This window comes from Cottoperca gobio, chromosome 9, assembly GCF_900634415.1.
Source record: "Cottoperca gobio chromosome 9, fCotGob3.1, whole genome shotgun sequence".
NCBI classification, from domain to species: Eukaryota; Metazoa; Chordata; class Actinopteri; order Perciformes; family Bovichtidae; genus Cottoperca; species Cottoperca gobio.
In genome coordinates, this window is record NC_041363.1 from 22048307 (window position 1) to 22070828 (window position 22522).

At 42.5% G+C, this 22522-nt stretch overlaps 1 protein-coding gene across 4 annotated transcripts; it reads right to left on the reverse strand.

Moving 5' to 3' along the window:
• Window positions 1-4554: 4554 nt before the first annotated feature.
• LOC115013308 (nuclear factor 7, brain-like) lies at window positions 4555-22169 on the reverse strand. 4 transcript variants are annotated; one of them, XM_029439513.1, is made up of 3 exons: window positions 9404-9417; window positions 8814-8903; window positions 4555-6964 (listed from the first exon to the last, which is right to left on the reverse strand). In XM_029439513.1, exon 3 carries the CDS (start codon window positions 6665-6667, stop codon window positions 5213-5215), a length of 1455 nt encoding a protein of 484 aa, XP_029295373.1. In that variant the 5' UTR covers window positions 6668-6964; window positions 8814-8903; window positions 9404-9417; the 3' UTR covers window positions 4555-5212. The 4 variants fall into 4 exon arrangements, with proteins under 4 accessions (XP_029295373.1, XP_029295375.1, XP_029295372.1 ...); XM_029439515.1 differs by lacking the exons at window positions 8814-8903; window positions 9404-9417 and adding an exon at window positions 22097-22169; XM_029439512.1 differs by lacking the exon at window positions 9404-9417 and having other exon boundaries at window positions 8822-9359.
• Window positions 22170-22522: the final 353 nt, after the last annotated feature.

Sequence of the window (22522 nt, forward strand, 5' to 3'; positions counted from 1 at the left end):
GCAAACAGGAATATGCATGTAAATAAGTGACAGATCAAATGTTCAGTGTTCAAAATGAGTCTGCTGTGAACAAAATGTGGACTTTGTCTCCATCTTGTGGCGTTTACAGGAAATATAATGTGACCATGTATCACATACTGTATACATATTGCACATTCAATAATGTGGATGACATTATGCACATGTGGGTATGTTGTCCCTGAACACTGCCTTCAGTAGGTCACACAATTAATCACATGTAAGAGTGAAGGAACCAAATCTTTAGTGAAAACTCTCCTAAAGAGCAAATCCTTCAGACAGCCATCACTACATGTGTGTGTACAACCCTCAGTCCTCCCTCTATTCAATGAACATCTTTATAACACACTTGAGCATCAACACACTGTTACAACTTCAGATTACAAAGCTGACCAACAACTGCTTTATTGGTTTCTCATAAGACAAAGTCTCAAAGTGAAGAAATATGTATTTTCTCAGGAGACTGTTGTAAATGATTATATTTAATGCTGCAGTGAAGGTGTAGGAGGGTAAATGTGATTCCTGAATGTTTCTAAGTGAGAATCAATTAATCTCCATCAAATGAAACCCGTTGCACAACTCTTCTCCAACATGCCATGCTTTATTCCTCACACGTGTTCTGCTACTTACAGTGGATATATAAAGTCTACTCACTCTTATGAAATTGCAGGTTTTTGAAACGTAAAGACATCAATAACAACGTAAATGTCAGACTTGTTCGATCTTTAATGTGATCCTCCAACAAACAAATCCACAGAAAACAACTAGTTAATTATCAGAACAACAAAGTGATTGCATAAGTCTGCACACCCTTTCATAACAAGCTGTGTTCAAAGTTAACCAATCACATTCAAAATCATGCATGTAGGTAAACAGCATACACCTTCCATCCATGAAAGTGATTCTGACTAAAACCAGAGTAAAGTCAGCTGTTGCTGAAGTATTTGTTTGAATGTTTGGGGTTGCATCCTACTGGGAGAGCCATGGACCACAAAGAGTTACCAAAGAAACTGCCAGATCTAATTGTTGAAAAGTAGAATCAGGAGAGGGATATAAAAGAATATCGAAGGCATTAGATGTACCGTGGAGCACTGTCAACCCCATCAATAAGTGGAGAAGATGTGGCACCACAGAGACATTGCAAAGATCAGGACGAGCCTCCAAAGTTGATGAGAGGACGAGGAGAAGACTTATCAGGGAGGCGACCAAGAGGCCAACGGCAACATTGAAGGAACTAAAGGAATTTCTGGCAGGTACTGGTCCCTCCTTGCATGTGACCACCATCTCCCGTATTCTGCACATGTCTGGGCGATGGGGTAGGGTGGCAACACGGAAACCCTTTCTTACAAAAACAAATATCAAAGCCTGTTTGAGTCACCCCCGAACCATGTGGGAAGATGTGTTGTGGTCTGACGGGACAAAGGTTGAACTATGTTAAGATATGTTTCAATACAGCTCATCATCCAAGGAACACCAAACGCCTGTGAAGCGTGGTGGTGGGAGCATCATGCTTTGGGCTGCTTGAATGAATAGCTCCAAATATCAAGATATTCTGGCACAAAACCTGCTGTCAGAAAGATGAAGATGAAGAGGAAGAGGAATATCTCGTCACAACATGACAATGACCCAAAGCACACATCCAAGTGGACCAAGGCGTGGCTTCAGAAATGGAAAATCAAAGTCTTGGAATGTCCCAGTCAGAACCCGGACCTCCATCCCATCGAAAACATGTGCAATGACCTAAAGAGAGCTGTACACAGGAGATCCCCTCGCTATGTGAAGGAACTTCTACTTTTCTGCAAAGAAGATCAAATTCCAAAGTGTCGATGTGCAAAGTGAATAGAGACTTCTTCACAAAGACTTGCTGCTGTAATAAATGCACAAAGTGCTTCACAAAGTGTTCGTTGGGTGAGGTGTGCAGACTTACGCAATCAGGGTGTTGTAGTTTTTAAAAACGTCTTCTTCCTAATAATTAACTATTTGTTTTTTAACTGTATTTGTGTTTGTTTGGTGGAACAATTCAAACATTTACTACGTTGTTATTATTTCTGTCTTTACGTTTGAAAAGCCTGCAATTTTATAAGGTGTGTAAACGTTTTATATCCACTGTAGCCTTCATCAGGGTGGCATGAGGCTGTTCTAGCTTCTTTATATACAGTCTGTATATAACAGATATATATACGGTTTGGCTGTCCATACATACAAATAAAAAGAGGTTTAATTATTAATGTGTTGAGATTAAATAAAGTTTCTTTAGTAAAAGCTGGTTTTATTATCATCTTTCATTGTTTGTATGTTTTGTAATTTGTCACATGAATATTTGACGTAAAGAAAGGAAACAACCTCAGAGATAACATTTTAATAAAACTGCTGATTATTTAATAAATAATCATGTGAAGCAGCATGATGTACATTTTATAAAGATTTAGTTCATTTAGAAATGAAACATATTAAAGTAAATTGTACAGAAAGTATTTCCTTTATGTTGATCTAAAACTGGACATTGTCATTTATCATTCATGTTATTGACCATGTAAACACTACAAACAATGTTATATAGGCTACAGGTTGCAGAAGCACTGTAAGAATTAAGACTGAACTCAAATAAAAGTATATTAAATGACTTGTTCCCTCAGAGTAAAACAACAAATCCAAATCTGAACTCATTCATAAAAAGAGCCAAAACTCTCCAAACTAAAAGTGATGACTGATTCTACTATACAAGGTTGTTTGACTAAACACTAGATGTTGATAACCAGGATAATTAACAGCTTTGACTTGTTAACTTTGTTTCCTGATGATGTGATAAAGTTTCAGCATCTTGTATCCACATTGTCTTTAAGAGGTGGCATGACATACACACTAAATCTATTTCTGAAACGCCAACAAAGCAGAGAATTCACAAAACAACGTCAAATATTCTGAAGACATCCATTAAAGAGAAAACAGAAAGTCAAGAGCAGGAGTTCCCATCTTTAGAGATTTTAGATAAACAAACTATAACTACATCCTTCATGGCTCAAGATTAAAACAATGTGTTTACAGTAAGTTACATGAAGACAATAAACACATGAAACCATGTTGCATAAATCATTTCAGACGGAGACAATTCATAACAACAAATCAATTCTGCTGAAAAACAAAAGAACAAAAACAATCAATGCATTTGAATACACTGAGACTCTGAGTGTAAAGTGTCAAACTCTGACAGTAAAACATGAGCAAATGTAAAATAACTCATCTGAAGATTCAGAAATGTAACAAACTAAAACTGACGTCTGAAGACAAAAGTTAAAGAATCACAAGTGAACACAAAGTATTTGGTTTAGTGGAGACAATAAATGTTACATTGTGGTGATTAAACACAACATGCTGCTAACCAGGCTCGTCTGTAAACCTGCAGGAAGGTTGAAGAGCAGATGATGTAATGCAGTTTGAGGATTAACATCATATTTGTCTGGATTTTCTGTTGTTTGTCTTGATTATTACAATGAGATCTAGACAGACAGTGAAGTCAGACTGAAGTCTTAACGAACACTTACATTCCTGAACGTCACAGAGAAATCTCAGTGGGACACATTTTGATATCAGCAGTTTTATCTTCACCAGCTTCTCCAATATTGAACCATGGGAAGAGTTTCTCAGTGAAAGTGTCTCTGAGAGTGCAGATGTGAGTCATGTCTTCAGGGTCGGAGAAGGAAACCTCCCCCCTGTCATAGTCCAGCTGGACTCTGATCCTCTGGAGATTCTTCTTCACTCTGACAGTCTCACCAACACTATTAGTGTATTCTCCACTGTGATGTACTAAACACCAGATTCCATATTCTGGTGAAGCTTGTATCTTTCCCTTCCTGTCAACTGACTCTTTAACCAAACCTACTAACCAGACAGGATGATCTCCCACCTCCTCCTCCCAGCTGTGTTTCCCTGAGCTGAAGCCCTCAGAGCCCAGAACATCAACATACTCAGTGCATCTCTCTGGATTATCAGGAAGCTGCTGGTTTGTGTCTCCATGTCTCACACTGGTCAGATCATCAGACAGATAGAGCCAGCAGTTTGAATCTTACATGATCCTGACGTGAACTTTATCAGAGGCAACCTGCCACATGAGAGACAGACACTCCGGGATGATACCCCGGATGATGAGTTAGTAACATACATTTACATAAATGCATACAGATAGAGAGGGAGAAGAAGAGAGGGAGGGGAGGAGAGACACATGATCACCTGCATCAGCATATATCATATATATTATACATATTATTAGAAATGACACTTCTTGTTACATTGTTTAATGAACTGCCAGCTGTACTTACTAATACATATCGCTGCCGATTTAAAACATCAATCGTTTAAATCATTCATCAGGTAACAAATCCAAACATTTGCTCAAATTTGACATTTTGCTGTTTTTATTTGGCATTTTTCACACTTTAAAGATATTTTGATTAAAACAATCAACACATTATTTGATAACAGAAATAATATTTAGTCGCAGCCCAAATGCACACAATCTTAAAGTCAATATTTGATGTCTGATTTTCTTGCCATTCTGGGCTCCTCTAATATGGATTAAACATTGAAGAACAATATAAACTTCATCAGGTTATTCCTGTAGAATCTTCTACAGTCAAAGAAGCACAAATAAAGAAGATTTATTTATTGTTATGGATAAACTGAAATAATATATAGAATATGTCGACAGTCACACACGCTCAACAAATCACAGGTGAATTATTACACTAACATTCACTGTTCTTACATTGTGCACAGTAAGACCTGACGTTTTATCAAAACACTGGAGAAACAATATGACTGTATTAAGATACAAAAGGTTGTTTCTCATGTCTGGGAAAATAACATTTGTAGATATAAGTACAATAAGATGAACACATGGAATCTACTCGTCCCAGTTCTTGCAGCACATTTACACCACCAACACATAATTCTGCCGACATTTATGCTTTAGTTTCTCATTCTGTGCTGTGGAAATATATTGTATATTATACAACAATCAAGGAACGTGATCCATCATGTGACCTGCTGAAAGAGATCACATCTCATTCTTTCTTTAACCTGCATCTCTACATTTTCTTCATGTACTTTACAATTACACCATTCTCATCTATAAACATTTAACTGGAATTATCTGTAACTGACAAAAAACCACCTCCAGCATAACAATCCTAATAAATCACTGAGACGTCACCACCCTCCCTGAACGCCACAGAGAAATCTCAGTGGGACACATTTTGATATCAGCAGTTTTAGCTTCACCAGCTTTTCCAATACTGAACCATGGGAAGAGTTTCTCAGTGAAAGTGTCTCTGAGAGTGCAGATGTGAGTCATGTCTTCAGGGTCGGAGAAGGAAACCTCCCCCCTGTCATAGTCCAGCTGGACTCTGATCCTCTGGAGATTCTTCTTCACTCTGACAGTCTTACCAACACCATTAGTGTATTTCCCACTGCGATGTAATAAACACCAGATTCCATATTTTGGTGAACAGTATATCTTTCCCTTCCTGTCAACTGACTCTTTAACCAAACCTACATTCCAGACAGGATGATCTCCCACCTCCACCTCCCAGCTGTGTTTCCCTGAGCTGAAGCCCTCAGAGCCCAGAACATCAACATACTTAGTGAATCTCTCTGGATTATCAGGAAGCTGCTGGTTTGTGTCTCCACGTCTCACACTGGTCAGATCATCAGACAGATAGAGCCAGCGGGCTGCAGTGTTTGGGTCCAGAAGGATAGGACTGAAGTGGACCTTCTCCTTCATCTTCTCCCAGACTCTGAAGGACAGGTTGCCCAGGTGTTTGGCCACATCTATCAGCGCTCCTGAGAGCAGCTGTGGATCTGACAGTGAGCACTGGACTCTGGCTCTGGTCTGAGTGGCTTTATAACTGCTGAGGAATGGCACCTTGTGTTTCTGCAGGTCTTCTTCAACAGCAGAGATACTATGTGACAGAGAGGAGATCTGCTCCTGAATCATCTTCATCTCTCTGCTGATAGTCTTCCCCTTCTGCTCCTCTTCCTCCCTCAGAGCTGCCAGTCTGGACTCCTCTTCCTCTTTCAGGAACTGGTGGAGCTTGTTGAACTCTGCTCTGATCTGCGTCTCTGTGGACAACAGCTGCTTCTTGGACTCTTGAATCACTTTGTTGTATGTTTCCTCCACTTGTTCGTGTTTGTCCCTCTTGTCCTGCAGAGACTCTAAGTCACATGTCAGCTGGTCCTTCAGCTCACTGACTGCTTGTTCTACAGGAACCACCGTGTGACTCTGGTGGAGAGAAAAGTCACAGACAGGACACAGAACTCTATCTTCATCCTTACAGAACAATCGAGGCTCTTCTTGATGTTTACTACACAACACCTCCACCTTCTTCTCTCCTTTCTCCGTCTCAGATGATCCAACTTTCAGCCTCTTAGCAAAGCAGTCGGCCAGTTCCTTCAGTGCAAAGTCCACTAATATATCTTTTGAGGTCTTTCTTTTACAAATGGGACAGTTTCTGTTCTTACTTTGTTCCCAGAAGTTCTGCAGGCAGCTGGAACAGAATCTGTGGTTGCAGCTCAGAGACACAGGATCTCTGAAAGTCTCTGAACACACATGGCAGTTCAGGAAACTTTCAAAAAGAGCGGTTTTCTCAGCCATCTGTCTCGGTCCCTGTTGTCTTTTAAAAGCAAGACTCAACAAGTTACTGTCCTTTCTCTTCACTCCAGACGTGTGTTTTCCAGCAGAGATCTCACACCCTGTCCTGGCGTCTCAGCTCTGTTCAACAATATCAAAATCTTCTTTTGTCTCCATGTATCTCTGTCACAGGGTGAACTATCAACAGCAGGAAATGCTGCTCTGTCATTTATTCACCAGCAGATGGTGACGTCAGGATGTCTTTCAGAGGGAAATGTTGAGCTTTTCCTTCAGTTGGGGACAATTACTTTGTACAGGTATCTGTTGGAAGACAAACACAAGAGGTTCAATCATTTAAAAAGCAGATCTTAAAGTTATTTCTTTTGGTTATTCGATAGACGAGTCAAAGAGAGATGAGAGGGGGGGGCAGGGGACGACATGCAGCAAAGGGCCACGGGTCGGATTGGAACATTGACCGCAGCGGTCAGGACTCAGTCTTAGTACAGAGGACGCTCCAGTAAAAAAGATGAAGTTATATTTCATTGTTCACTAAATAAAGAGTTGGAAATGCTCATAAAGGCACAAACAAGGAGAGGTTTGTGTCTTTGACTGAACATTTCAACAGGCTGAGTGACATGAAACCAGTTTGACAGTTTTATTCTTCAGCCAGTGCAACAGGAAACATGTTCTGCTAACACGCCTGTTTGACGGTGTTCATATATCCAGTTGGACTAAAGAAATAGCACTCTCTTAATGTGCACTTATAGGAACAAAGCTGTTGTTCACTTTTCATTTCTTTTAAAACAAACTGACTTCATTATAATTGTTTCTACATTTTGTCAGAGTAAATGTACAAATAACAATCTTGATATCGAGTCGACATCAAGTCTCTCAGCACGAGAGTATTTTCACTCACTCACCCTCTACTGACTCTAAGGATCACACTACATGAGTTTATCTCATCATGCATTTGTTGGAATTATCTTTTAAAGATTAACACCTGCAAAATAAAGAAATGATCAACAACACATACATGTTCTGTCAATGTCTTAAAGATATTTAGAGTTTATAAACATGACAGTGAAAGATGTCGGACAGAGACGGTATTGTTGAGGAGCTATAAAGATAAGAAAGTAGAAAGTCTTCATCCTCAAAATGTTCAAATAAAACAGATTTCTTATTGTCATAACTTGTGTTTTCAGCCTCTAAAGTAAAACCTAGAAGGACACAACACAGCTCTCCTGGAAATACTTTTACATCTCTTTCTTTAGTGTTCTTGTAGCAGTCACTCTTCCTGGAGTGCAAACAAAACATCCAGATAACAGTTGACACAATATCTAGACACAGAAGCAGAACATCGTAAGAAAGCGTGTAGTTCAGGCACACGAGTTGTTAAATAGCAACACTTCCCACAGACCTTCCAGTCTTACAGCGTGGTAAGGATCTGGAACAGAGGGATGAGAAGTGAAAACATCACAGTCTTTGACTTTGTTGATTTTGTGCAGCTTCTCCATCCTGACAGCACGTCTCTCAGAACCATCAGGAAATATAGTTCAAAGTGTGACGTGCCTCTGTTTGGTCATTTCAAACTGTTCTGCTCTGAAACGTCACAGCTTCAGTCTGTTCAGATAAAATACCTCTAAACGACTGTGTGAACTTTGACCAACAACAGTCAGTGTCAGGCTCGTCACTCACACAACAATTCAAAGTTTAGCTTCCTGTTCTGAGACAGAAGCTGCACCGCCTGTTTATCTACTTTACACCTTTCCTCTGTACAACATGAGTTATAGTTATTGACTCCAGACGACTTTCAACTTTATTAACTATAAAGTGTAAAGAGATAAGCGTTAAAGCTTGATCCCTTCAGACTGCAGGTATTCAAACATGTGCAGAAGCCCACACTGATGTTTTCCTGATGTATCTCTGCAGAAGAACACAAGAGTTGTTGAGGTACATGTACATATGGGAGTGGATTCCCTTCAGACCAGAGTTCTGCAGGAAACATGTTTGTCTCATTAAACCTCATTTTAGGTTGAAGGTCTCAAAAGTTGTGTGCTGGAATAAACTGAACTCATTCATTAAACCTTTATCCTGCCTGACATCTTCATGTTCATTTCAATTCAACTCTGTTGATGTGATTAAAAAACATAAAGTTATATTTAGGACTCACCGACTTACAGTCTCTCCACTTCTCCACTTGATTCACTCCAGACGTGTGTTTTCCAGCAGAGATCTCACACCCTGTCCTGGCGTCTCAGCTCTGTTCAACAATATCAAAATCTTCTTTTGTTTCCATGTATCTCTGTCACAGGGTGAACTATCAACAGCAGGAAATGCTGCTCTGTCATTTATTTACTACAAACGGTAAAATAAGTTTAAAAAACAAAAGCTGATCTTTCCGGTTTATTCATTAAATAAGAAATGAAAATGCTCATGAAATGCTACAAACACGGAGAGGAGTGTTGTATTCTAGTCTAACGAGGACTGAACTTTTCAACAGGCTGACTGACAATAAACAAGTTTGACAACATTTTTACTTTTCAGCCACAGTAACATGACTTCCCCTAAACTTTTATCCTGCCTGACGTCTTCATGATCCTTTCAATCAAATCTGTTGAAGTGATTAAAAAACATAAAGTTATTGTTGAGACTTCCAAGAGTTTCATAATGTGTCCAGATGCTCAAGATAAGCCCTTCATCATGATCTAACACCAGGTAAAAATAACACTAGAACCCTCTTCTCAACAGTCAGCCACCTACTTCAGCCTGCTACAACTCTCCCTCCAGATGTCTCCACCGACCACTGCAACGACTTCCTGCAATTCTTTGACACCAAAATCAACACCATCCATCATCAGCTGGCCTCATCCTGCACTTCCCCAAGTGATCCACGTTGGATGGTTACCATCGGCCAACCATTCACCAGCAGCCTCTCCAATTTCTCATTAGCAACAGAATCTACCATCTCCAAGCTCATCCTTAAATCCAAACCCACTACCTGTCAGCTCGACCCCCTCCCCACTATCCTCGTCTGCCTTCCTTTTCCACCGTGATCACAAGAATCATTAACTCCTCCCTCACCACTGGATCTGTACCCCCCTCCCTCAAAACAGCTGCAATTACGCCGGTTCTCAAAAAGCCTTGTGCTGACCCAGCTGACCTTAATCATTACCTACCCATCTCCAACCTCTCCTTCATATCCAAAACCCTTGAAAGAGTCGTTGCTGCTCAACTTCAGTTCCACCTCGACACAAACAACCTCCATGAACCTTTTCAATCTGGTTTCCACCCCAACCACAGTACTGAAACAGCCCTCGTTAAACTCACCAACGACCTCCTCCGTGCAGCGGACTCTGGACTACTCACCATCCTCATCCTCCTTGATCTCACCGCTGCCTTTGACACCATCTCCCACCTGACACTCATCCAGCACCTGGTTGACATTGGAATCTTTGTTGTAGCACTTTCATGGTTTTCATCATATCTCTCTGACAGACAACAATATGTGCAACTGAGCAACCACAGGTCCAGGTGTTCTGCTGTTTCACGAGGTGTCCCCTAGGGTTCAGTACTGGGTCCGCTATTGTTCATCATCTACTTCCTTCTTCTTGGCACAATCTTCCGCCACCTCAGCTGATGTGACTGTAGTCTGTTATTTATAGAGAGGAAACTAGAAGTCACACTAACACTCTGCTCTCTGCTGGATGATTCATGAACAGCAGCTCAAACAGACAAACAGGTCCAACCATCCATGGAAAAGGTCCAGTAAACATCAAAACCCTACAGTACCCTAAAACAGTACATTTAAATTTGAACGACATGAATTATTTCACGATAAGAATGCTGCAGCTCCGTCGTGAGACTCCACTCTAACTTCAGCTTATTTCAAAGATGGAGAATCAGAATCAGGGCTCCCCAGGACAGAGCTGGCCTTCTTAACCAGTCTGTTCAGTCTCTTCCTGTCAGCAGCTGAGATGCTGCTGCCCCAGCACACCACTCCATAACAAATGGCTGATGCCACCACAGAGTCAAAGAAGGTCAGACCTCAGTCTCCTCAGCATATAAAGCTGCTCTGTCCCTTCTTAAACAGAGCAGCAGAGTTATCTGACCAGTCCAGTTTATTGTTCAGGTGAACACTCTTTTACAATATCAATGTCCGTTCCCAGGTTTGTTCACTGGTGTTGGGGGAGAATGATGGCGCCTCCTGATATCCACTCCCTGTATAGCTTCCTGGTCTTCCCTGCGTTGAGCAGGAGGTGGTTCCTCTGGCACCAGAGGGCAAAGTCCTGTGTCAACTCTCTGCACTCCTTGTCATCCCCGTCAGAGATGAGGCCGACAATAGCAGAGTCATCAGAAAACTTCTGCAGGTGACACTTTGCTGTGTTGTGGGTGAATTCTGCAGTGTAGAGGGTGAAGAGAAACGACGCCAGAACCGTTCCTTGGGGGCCCCCGTGCTGCAGACAATCATGTCCGAGTGACACTCCCAGGTCCTCATGTACTGTGGACGGTTGGTGAGGTAGTCCATGATCTAAGCTGGTGAGGTGATGATCCACCCCGAGCGCTCCAGCTTGTCCCCCAGCAGCCTGGGTTGAGTGATGTTGAAGGCACTGGAGAAATCAAAGAACATGATTCCCACAGTGCCCCCAGCCTTCTCCAGGTGAGAGAGAGATATCTGCATCACGTAGATGACAGCGTCATCCACCCCGATTTCACTACACGCCATTTGTCCAACATCACATTGGTCCTGACGTCCACTATGATGAGTTCGTTCAGGCGGCAGATATTTGGTTGATGAGAACTGACTTTTTCTTTGAGTTCTTTGTCCCACCACAGTGTAAACCCGCCAAGCTGCTTCCTCAACACCTGAAGGACTTTGTCTTGAGCTCTGCAGAGCATGGAGTCATTATTATGAGCTTGGGGACATTACGTTACGTTACAGTTTATTTAGCTGACACTTTTGTCCAAAGCAACTTACAATAAGTGCAAACAATGATGAGAATATAACTTCAAACAGCAAGAATCTTGCAAGTACATCATGTGACGGCCTCAGAGGTGGCCTTGTCCTGTCCTTCCCATGTTGTGTGCTTAACCTGTGTTTCAAGAGGTTGATTGGTGGAGCTGAGACCTCGTCATCTCCTCATCACTGATTCAGCACACCTGAGCAGGCTGGGCTCAGGCTATAAAGAGACCTGCAAGATCTTCTCTGTCTCTTCCCTCTGGCCTGCTGCCTGCTATTTGTATTGTATTGTATTGTATTGTATTGTATTGTATTGTATTGTATTGTATTGTATTGTATTGTATTGTATTGTATTGTATTGTATTGTATTGTATTGTATTGTGCTTGTGCTTTGTGGATCATTTACTTAAATTAATCCATATAGAAAAATTATTTGATTGTGTGTGTGTGTGTGAGTTGTCTAATATTGAGTAGAAGACTGTTAGCATTTAGCTATTAGGTAAAGTCTCTGGCTTGCCTTTAGAGGAGGAAAGTATTAGATTTGGGAGGCCTCAGTCTTTAATTTTGGCTGTTGGTTGTAATTAAGAGCAATTTGTCTGTCTAGGCATAGGTTGGTGAATGTTTTCCTGAGCTGCTATTGGGGAGTTGAGGGCTGGTAAATAATTTGGAACCCTTATTCCTGTTAGGCATAAGCAAAGTGACACACTGGCTATCTCTATTGAACTCTTTTTTATTTTTGTTTGTTATTTTTGTGCAGTAAGTGGTTAGAGCATTGCTCGGTTGCACTTCTAGGACTGTCTAGGTGACTTTCAGCATGCTGGAAGTTAACCGGGTTGCTGGTTTTTGTGCTTAATCCATCCCGCCACAATCCTGCATGAGGACTAGGGTTGAGTGAGTCAGTTAGTATTGGTTAAATAGGTAGCCAGAGGGATTGGGTTCCATCGTTAAAACAGCCATTAACCCTGTTGCATTAGTGTTGGAGGACTTGGTGTTTGTAGTTATGGCTACTGTGGCTAACTTTGTTCAGTCTCCGTCTGAGGAACTGTTGGATAGTTGTACAAAAGTGCAACTTTTGAAGCTTGTTGAGCATTATGATGTTGTTGGAGAAAAACGGTTAAAGGAAATTAAAGGGTCATTGTGGGATACTTTAACGGAAATCGGTATTTTGCCAGCTACACTACAGAGTCCAAGTGACAATGTTGGTGAGTCTGTGGATTCTCCTACAATAGCTTTAACGTTCGCGCAACATAAAGAACTATTGCTGTTGCAGATAGAGAGGGATAAATTGGAAAAGGAACGACAGTCTTTGGAAAAGGGAAGATTGGAGTTAGAGCAGTACCGGTTAGACCTAATTAAGTCAAGTAATGCTGATACTAGGGATTCAGGTGAATACGGTTCACAAAATTTGAAAAGGTTTGATGTGGTGAGACACTTGCGTCTCGTACCGAAGTTTGAAAGAGATCCAGAACCTTTTTGCTCCCTTTTTGAACGTGTTGCCAATGGGAGAGGGTGGCCCGAGGCTGACCAGGTAGTGATGTTGCAATCGGTATTGACAGGAAAAGCCCAAGAAGCTTATTCAGCGCTTAGTGCAGTTGAAAGCCAGAAATATTCTACTGTTAAAGATTCTGTTTTGAAAGCTTATGAGTTGGTACCAGAGGCCTATCGGCAACGATTTAGGTCTGGGAGGAAGTCTGACGAGCAGTCACATGTCGCATTTGTAAGGGAATTAATTAAACATTTCAATAGGTGGTGTTTGGCGTTGGAAGTTACTACTTTTAAAGATCTGTTTGATCTGATGGTGCTAGAGCAGTTTAAAGAGTGTATTCCACCTGAGGTTGCCACTCGTATTGCTGAGCGTGGAATTGAGACTGCCTCTAAAGCTGCTACCATGGCAGATGAGTATGTGCTGGCACATAAAGGAAAGTTTGGAAAAAACTGTGGGGCAGATAATGCTACTGCTAAAGCTGTTGATCACTCCGCAAAATTCTCTTGGTCTGAGTCCGCAAAGAGGAATCCTGGTCCGCGTTCATCTCACTTTGATCATGCGTGTAACTATTGCCATGAGAGGGGACATTGGAAAGCAGAGTGTCCTCTACTGGAAAGTAGGATAAATCACACAGGTGGTAGTTATATTAGACCAGTTGCTCTCAGTGCTCCAGTTAGGACAATTCCAGTTGTTTTGGAGGAGGTGCTGGATTCAGTAAAATCTGAAGCTGGAAAATATTCTGGTTTTGAAGCTTGTGTCAGATGGGGTTGTATCTCTCACTGGGAATGCTATTAAAGTGCCTGTGATAATTCTACGAGATACAGGCGCTAAGGATTCATTTATTCTAGCTTCCGTGCTGCCCTTTTCTCAGGACTCAGATACTGGTGATTGTGTGCTGGGAATGGGCTTAACCACTCTGTGTGTTTCTTTGCACAGAGCCAGTCTGTGTTGTGGCCTTTTGAATGGTGAGGTCCACATTGGGGTCCGGCCTGCCTTGCCTATCGATGGGATAGATATCATTATGAGAAATGATTTGGCTGGTAACCGGGTTTGGGCTGATGGTCAGGATGGCTCCCCATCTGTTAAGTCTACTCCTTTGTTGAAAGAACCAGATAAGTGTCAACAGGAATTCCCTGATGTCTTCACAGTTTGTGCTGTGACACAGGCAATGACTAGCGCTAGGTCAGATTCTTCCGTTGAGGAGGAAGAGTGTGATTTAGGGAGTTGCATGTACCTGAATCTCTTCCCATCTCACAGCAGGAGCTTAGTGGTGAACAGCGAGCTGACGCTGCTTTGAGTGAGCTGTTTGACCAGGTGCGGCCTAGCAATGATGCTAAAAGTGCAGCTTCTGGGTATTTCCTGCAGAGTGAGGTATTGGTGCGTAAGTGGGTGCCCCAGGGTTTTGATTGTGAGTGATCCGGTAGTTAAAATAGTGGTGCCAACTAAGTATCGAAATGCAGTTTTGAAATGTTCGCATGATCAGACAGGGCATTTGGGAGTTAAGAAAATATAGATAGATAGATAGATAGATAGATATCTATCGAATGTGGTCGTTAATGGACTTGACGGTTGCGCTGTATATTTAGATGATGTGGTTATATACAGTAATACCTGGGAGATCATGTAAAACGTATTCATGCTTTGTTTGAACGACTAGCCGAGGGAAATTTGACTGTAAATTTAGCGAAATGTGAGTTTGCAAAAGCCACTGTCATATCTTGGTAAGGTGGTGGGTCAGGGTCATATGCGGCCTGTCGTTGCCAAAGTTTCAGCTATGGACGAATTCCCGGTTCCCACCACTAAAAAGGAACTAATGAGGTTTTTGGGTTTGGTTGGATATTACCGCTGTTTTTGCCGGAATTTCTCAACAGTGGTCGCTCCTCTAACTGACTTGCTGAAGGCCAAATCAAAATGTATTTGTTCTGCCTTATGTTGGCAAGCTTTTGGTAACGTGAAAGCTTTGTTGTGTTCTGCACAAGTCCTGTTAGCGCCCCGATTGGACCAGCCTTTCAAGCTTCATGTGGATGCAAGCCATATTGGAGCAGGGGCCGTACTCCTCCAAACTATAAACAAGGGATTGAACGTCCAGTTAGCTTCTTTTCCAAAACGTTCAAATCCTGCCAGCTGAATTACTCAGTGATAGAAAAAGACGCACTGGCAATGATCTTGGCTTTGCGGCACTTCCATGTCTACCTTGACTCTGGAATGCCAATTGTAGTATTTACCGATCATAACCCACTCACCTTTTTGAACTCTCTACAGAACCCGAATCAGAGGCTCATGCGGTGGGCCCTGTTTTTGCAGCCTTACAACCTGGACATCCACCATATTAAGGGAAAAGATAATGTTATGGCGGATGCTTTAACCCTTTATGCACCTTTGTAACCTTTCGCAAGTTACCCTGTACTTGACTAACGTGTGTTGTACATTGTCCTCTGCAGTTTTGGTTTCCCTTCCTCTTAAATTGCTTCCAGGCACCAAGGTTGCTGAGGTTGGAGTTGCCGAGTCTGGAGAAGTGTTAAATTGGGTAAAGTTGTGTTTGGTAGGGGGGTTGTTTCGGCCAAGCACCTTTTTAGAAAAATAATATTGTGTGGGTAGGGTCCAGGGTAGGAACCCTGTCTTATGGGGGGGGAGTGTGACGGCCTCAGAGGTGGCCTTGTCCTGTCCTTCCCATGTTGTGTGCTTAACCTGTGTTTCAGGAGGTTGATTGGTGGAGCTGAGACCTCGTCATCTCCTCATCACTGATTCAGCACAACTGAGCAGGCTGGGCTCAGGCTATAAAGAGACCTGCAAGATCTTCTCTGTCTCTTCCCTCTGGCCTGCTGCTGCTATTTGTATTGTGCTTGTGCTTTGTGGATCATTTACTTAAATTAAACCATATAGAAAAGTTATTTGATTGTGTGGTCTCCCTCCTTGTCACCTCCTCTCGAGCCAGGTTGTGACAATCAGCTTTAAATGGGTGACATCATTTAAATGCAGAACAATAGCTTCAAACAAACCAATGTAAGTGCAACATACAAAGAGATTTTTTTTTTTGCAGTTGAAACAGGCAGAGCCTCCCCCGTTATTATGAAAAGTAAAACAATTAATAACAATAAAATATAAATGTATATGTGTCCACTGGTCTGTGCTATAAATGCATTTTCTGTATGATTTAAATAATATTGATAATTTTTCTAGTCCAAATCGCTTAATTTGCGTATTCTCTGTTCAGATACAGGAGAGATGCGAGCTGAGGCAGCGACGAGCTGAGCCTCCCCTCGGATTGCGCAATCCCTCGCAAACTAGGTTGAGCACATGCATTCTCTCTGTATATCTGACTCTGAAAGAGTCAGTGCCTCCCCAGCCATAAACCTCACCGCACGTCACTGTCTGGGTCTCACTCACAGTGAGGGAGTAGCGAGCCGATTGGCCGATGCAGAGCGAAGTGAGCGAGCTGGGGTGTGTGGTTTGATCATGGCCTGGATGTAGGAAGGGGCTGATCCATTCACAGCACGGTAGGCCAGGACCAGAATCTTAGAGCAGATTTTGGCCCCCACTGGTAACCAGTGAAGGGAGCAGAGGAGAGGTGTAGTGTGGGAGAACTAAGGTAGGTTAAAGACCAGTCGGGCTGCTGCATTCTGGATGAGCTGTAGAGGTTGACTGGCACATGCAGGAGTCAAGCAGTAAGATGACAAGAGCCTGAACCAGAACCTGCGTTGCCTTCTGAGTCAGTAGGGGACGTATCCTCCTGATGTTGTAAAGCAGGGGTGCCAAACTCATTTTAGTTCAGGGGCCAATTTGATCTCAAGTGGGCCGGACTAGTAAAATCATATAATAACCTATAAATAACGAGATCTCAAAATGTTTCCCTTTGTTTTAGTGCAAACAAGTACATTCTGAAAATGTTCACATTTAATGATTTATCTTTTTACAAAACATTATGAACAACCTAAAAGTGCAATTTCAACAATATTATGCCTCAGTTTATCATTTAGTTGCATTACAACTTACAGATCACAGTGTATCAGGCACAACACATTTAGTCACAGGTATCTGGAACAATATAGTATTTTACTTTATGATCAAAACAACTTGTCAAGATATAGACATAATTAGAAAATGACATTAATTTCCACATCTGTGTAGTAATCCTGACACACAAACACAAACTAAAGTAACAACTATTAAGGAGGCATTAAGTTATCCGCCTGCCTTGTAAATGTATACATGTAAATACATAAAGGTTGTGTCTCTTTGTACTGCAGCTGCTGACTGACATTATATTTCACTGTTCAATGTCTTTAAATATTTCCACAGTAAGTATTCACTTTCACAGAAATATATTCTCACGGAAATATATAACGTGCAAAAGTGTCCGAAGCAGCATTTTACATTAAGTATGCTTACTCACTGTTTGCTCCTGAAACTTGGCATCTTTTAGCGTCACAAGTGCGTCAATATCAGGCTTCAAATCCTGAGGAGCAGCCAGGATGTCATTTAAGTGTTTGTGTGTGAGCCTAGAGCTCTGTAGAGCTTTGTTTTATTGATGCTCATTACAGAGAAAAGTTGTTCACAAAGGTAGGTAGTCCCAAACATGCACAAAACCTTTGCAGCGAGAGCTGTCAATGTGGGGTGCCCTGTCAAGAGATGCTGATAAAAGGTGTCCAAGCCCACCGAGACAAATTTTTCCCTCAAATCTGAATCACACTGCAAGTTGATTACTTCAAGTTGGATGTCGACGGGCAGATCAGAAGCCTTGACCGTGAACGGCGAGCGAAACACTGCAGTATGGCTTTGATGCTAATGCTATTTCGCGCCGACATCTCGGCTTCAGGCTGCTGTTTCTTCAGACCATTCGCCATGATGAGTCTCATAGTGACGCCAAATATTATAATCTTTGAGCACTGAAAGCTGCTGTGAACACACCGAGCACACACCTCTGTGAATAAATAGGAAACGGTCCATTTTTCTTGGAAAACTCTACACTCCGTGTCCACGTTTCTCCTTTTTTGACAAAGACATTTTGGGTAATGAGGCTGCGAGTGTAATGTTGACAGAACCCGCCAGTTCCAGAAGTTTTTTTACCGGCAGCTCCAGCATGAACAGTTTGCTTGCTTGGCAGTGTTGTGTGCGACCCTCAGTGGACCGGTTCCGGCCCACAGGCCGTATGTTTGACACCCCTGTAAAGAGTGTTTCTGCAGAAGCCGACTGTTGCAGAGATGTTGGCAGTGACAGTTGGTCGTCCAATGTAACACCCAGATTCCTTGCAGTCCGAATTGGGGAAACAAGCAAGGTGCTGTTGGACAGGCTGCCCCAAAAATAACTCTTATGACGCCCAAAGAGTGTTTGTGGACCACGGAGGCACCAACAGACTTCAAGAGGCCAACTACCACAGAGTTCCCATCGTCGGCCTTCCTCTGATGTTTGACCAGGAGGATCAGGATGAGAGCGAGGGCGATGCCAAAGTGCTGGACGTTGGCACATTAAACAAAGACATCTTCCTGGAGGCGGTGAAGGCGGTGCTTCATGAGCCGTCCTACAGGGAGAACGTGCAGGAGCTGTCACTGACTTGTATTCTAACAGTGAAATGTTTGTGGTAAGTGTTTGAAGGCAGGAAAGAAAAACTGCACTAACACAGATACTTCTGTTGCCCTGTATGTACTTCTGTAGCACTTCAGTTTTTCTCTGACAGCAGCAGAAAAAGAAAGAATGAGAGAAGCAGAGAATAAATTATTGTTGTGTCTCATCAGCTATGTTAAATGTAGTCATGTTCATGTTTAGGGTTTAGATCAGGCTTTTGTTTAATGTCATGTTAGTCTGTGGTTGTCATGTGACCTTTTGTGTAGTTAGATTCACTCAAGTCTTGTCTCGTCGTACACTTCCTGTTTTGTTTTGAAATGTTCTCTTCCCCTTGTGTCATGTCTTGATTACTTCCTTCCTTGGTGTGATTGTCTGCCCCGCCCCTGATTGTTTCCACCTATTGTTTTGTACTTTGTTTGCAGCAAAGCATTTTATTTTGTTATATCCGTCTCGGAGTCGTTCATTTGAGTGCACCATTCTTGTGTCTGAGTTCCTCAACAACTATGTTTGAATTCAGTGTTAATATCTTGTATAATTGAGTTTTATGATGGTACAGCAGCACAAAATAAATGTCGGCCTCTGAAGAGCTGAAAAGACTCATGTCCAAGATATCATTCAGTCTGAATAATGTCTTTGAGACTCGACTGAACTGGTGTCTGAAGAAGCAACAACATCAAGAGCCACAGCAGAGATGCATCTCTTATCTGCCCTGGACATACAGCATGTCTGACAAACACAATGGGTTTTTGTGAAGGATATGTATTAAAAGAAAATCCATCATAAACTGCTGAGAGGTGCTGCTATTGATCAACCTGTGCAGCAAACAGGAATATGCATGTAAATAAGTAACAGATCAAATGTTCAGTGTTCAAAATGAGTCTGCTGTGAACAAAATGTGGACTTTGTCTCCATCTTGTGGCGTTTACAGGAAATATAATGTGACCATGCATCACATACTGTATACATATTGCACATTCAATAATGTGGATGACATTATGCACATGTGGGTATGTTGTCCCTGAACACTGCCTTCAGTAGGTCACACAATTAATCACATGTAAGAGTGAAGGAACCAAATCTTTAGTGAAAACTCTCCTAAAGAGCAAATCCTTCAGACAGCCATCACTACATGTGTGTGTACAACCCTCAGTCCTCCCTCTCTTCAATGAGCCTCTTTATAACACACTTGAGCATCAACACACTGTTACAACTTCAGATTACAAAGCTGACCAACAACTGCTTTATTGGTTTCTCATAAGACAAAGTCTCAAAGTGAAGAAATATGTATTTTCTCAGGAGACTGTTGTAAATGATTATATTTAATGCTGCAGTGAAGGTGTAGGAGGGTAAATGTGATTCCTGAATGTTTCTAAGTGAGAATCAATTCATCTCCATCAAATCCAAGAAACCCTGGATGACTACGGAGTTGCGTGACTTGCTGAAGGCACGGAACGTCGCTTACAAATCTGGTGACGTGGTGGCTCTGAAATCAGCAAGAGGACCGGACACCTGGACCGTGCCATCAGAGAAGCTAAGCACACCCCTGGTAAAAGAAATCCAGAGTTTCTTTAATGACGGCATGAATACCAGGCGCATGTGGCAGGGTATTCAGACCATCACTGGATACAAGGCTGCTCCACCACCCTGTGAGGACAACACAATCTTTCTCAACAACCTCAATAATCCCTTTGGACGCTTTGAGGCACTAAACAACACAACTGCAATGAAAGCTGTCCCCAAGCATGATGAACAATCACTGATCCTCGAAACAGCTGATGTCCAGAGGACGCTGAAGAAAGTTAACCCCCGGAAGGCGGCGGGCCCGGACAGTATTCCAGGACGGCTGCTCAGGGACTGTGCTGGCCCATGTCCTCACGGACATCTTCAACACCTCGCTGGACCAGGCTATTGTTCCATCATGTTTCAAGTCAGCAGCCATTGTTCCAGTGCCTAAAAAATCCCCAATCACTTGTCTGAATGATTACACTCACCCCCATCATGATGAAGTGCTTCGAGAGGCTGGTCAAGGACCATATCATCTCTATACTTCCCCCCCAATCTCGACCAGTTCCAGTTTGCTTACCGCTCAAACCGCTCCACAGAGGATGTCATCTCCTCTGCACTCCACCTGAGCCTGGCACATCTGGAGGAGAAGAACACCCATGTGCGAATGCTGGTCCTGGATTTCAGCTCGGCATTCAACACAATCATCCCCATCTGGTAAGCAAACTGGGACCCCTCGGCCTCAACACCCCCCTGTGTAACTGGCTGCTGGATTTCCTCACCAACAGACCCCAGCATGTGCGGGTTGGAAACAGCACCTCCAGCACCATTTCTCTGAGCACCGGCTCCCCACAGGGCTGCATTCTGAGTCCACTGCTGTTCACCCTGATGACCCACGACTGTTGTGCCAGGTTCAGTACCAACCACATCCTGAAGTACGCGGACGACACAACTGTGGTGGGACTCATCAGGGACAACAACGAACTGGCCTACAGGGAGGAGGTGAAACATCTGACAGAGTGGTATCACACCAACAACCTGATCCTGAATGTTGACAACACAAAAGAGATCATTGTTGACTTCAGGAAAAAACAGCACTGTCACACCCCCCCCCCCCCCCCACTCCTGCTCAAGTTCTTGGGGGTGCAACTCACAGTCTGACCTGGTCCCTTCACACCTCCTCACTAGTGAAAAAGGCACAGCAGTGCCTGCACTTTCTGCGCAGGTTGAAAAGAGCACAGCTCCCCCCCTCCCATCCTCACCACGTTCTATCATAGAGAGCATACTGACCAGTTGCATCTCTACCTGGTCTGGAAACTGCAACACCTCAGACTGGAAGTCTCTGCAGAGAGTGGTGAGGACAGCGGAGAAGATCATCGGGACGTCTCTTCCTTCCATCAGAGACACTGCTAATAAACGCTGCCTCACCAGAGCCCAGAACATTATAAAAGACCCCCCCCCCCCCCACGGCCTGTTCTCCCTGCTGCCCTCTGGCAAGAGGTTCCGCAGCATAAGGAGCAGAACAACCAGACTCTGCAACAGTTTCTTTCCCCAAACCGTCAGACTGTTGAACCAGAAATAACTTTCTCTCCTGAGCAATGTGATGTGAACTCCACTCTAAGAACTCTTTAGAGTATTTTTAGAGTGTGTATATATGTTATTTATATAAAGTACATTTATATTTTAAGTACACATTTTATTTTATATTTATGCATCAGCACCACGACACTTTTAAATATTTATGACCAATTACTCTTACTCACTTTTACAGTAAGCCAGGACAACAAAATTTCATTTGAATTGTACATTGTATAATCTCGAAATGACAATAAAGTTAATTGATTTGATTGAAATGAAACCCGTTGCACAACTCTTCTCCAACATGCCATGCTTTATTCCTCACACGTGTTCTGCTACTTACAGTGGATATATAAAGTCTACTCACTCTTATGAAATTGCAGGTTTTTGAAACGTAAAGACATCAATAACAACGTAAATGTCAGACTTGTTCGATCTTTAATGTGATCTTCCAACAAACAAATCCAGAGAAAACAACTAGTTAATTATCAGAACAACAAAGTGATTGCATAAGTCTGCACACCCTTTCATAACAAGCTGTGTTCAAAGTTAACCAATCACATTCAAAATCATGCATGTAGGTAAACAGCATACACCTTCCATCCATGAAAGTGATTCTGACTAAAACCAGAGTAAAGTCAGCTGTTGCTGAAGTATTTGTTTGAATGTTTGGTGTTGCATCCTACTGGGAGAGCCATGGACCACAAAGAGTTACCAAAGAAACTGCCAGATGTAATTGTTGAAAAGTAGAATCAGGAGAGGGATATAAAAGAATATCGAAGGCATTAGATCA

Bases quoted from the DNA above. Each gene is read 5' to 3' on its own strand.
- LOC115013308 (XM_029439515.1), bottom strand. From the start codon at position 6,667: ATGGCTGAGAAAACCGCTCTTTTTGAAAGTTTCCTGAACTGCCATGTG.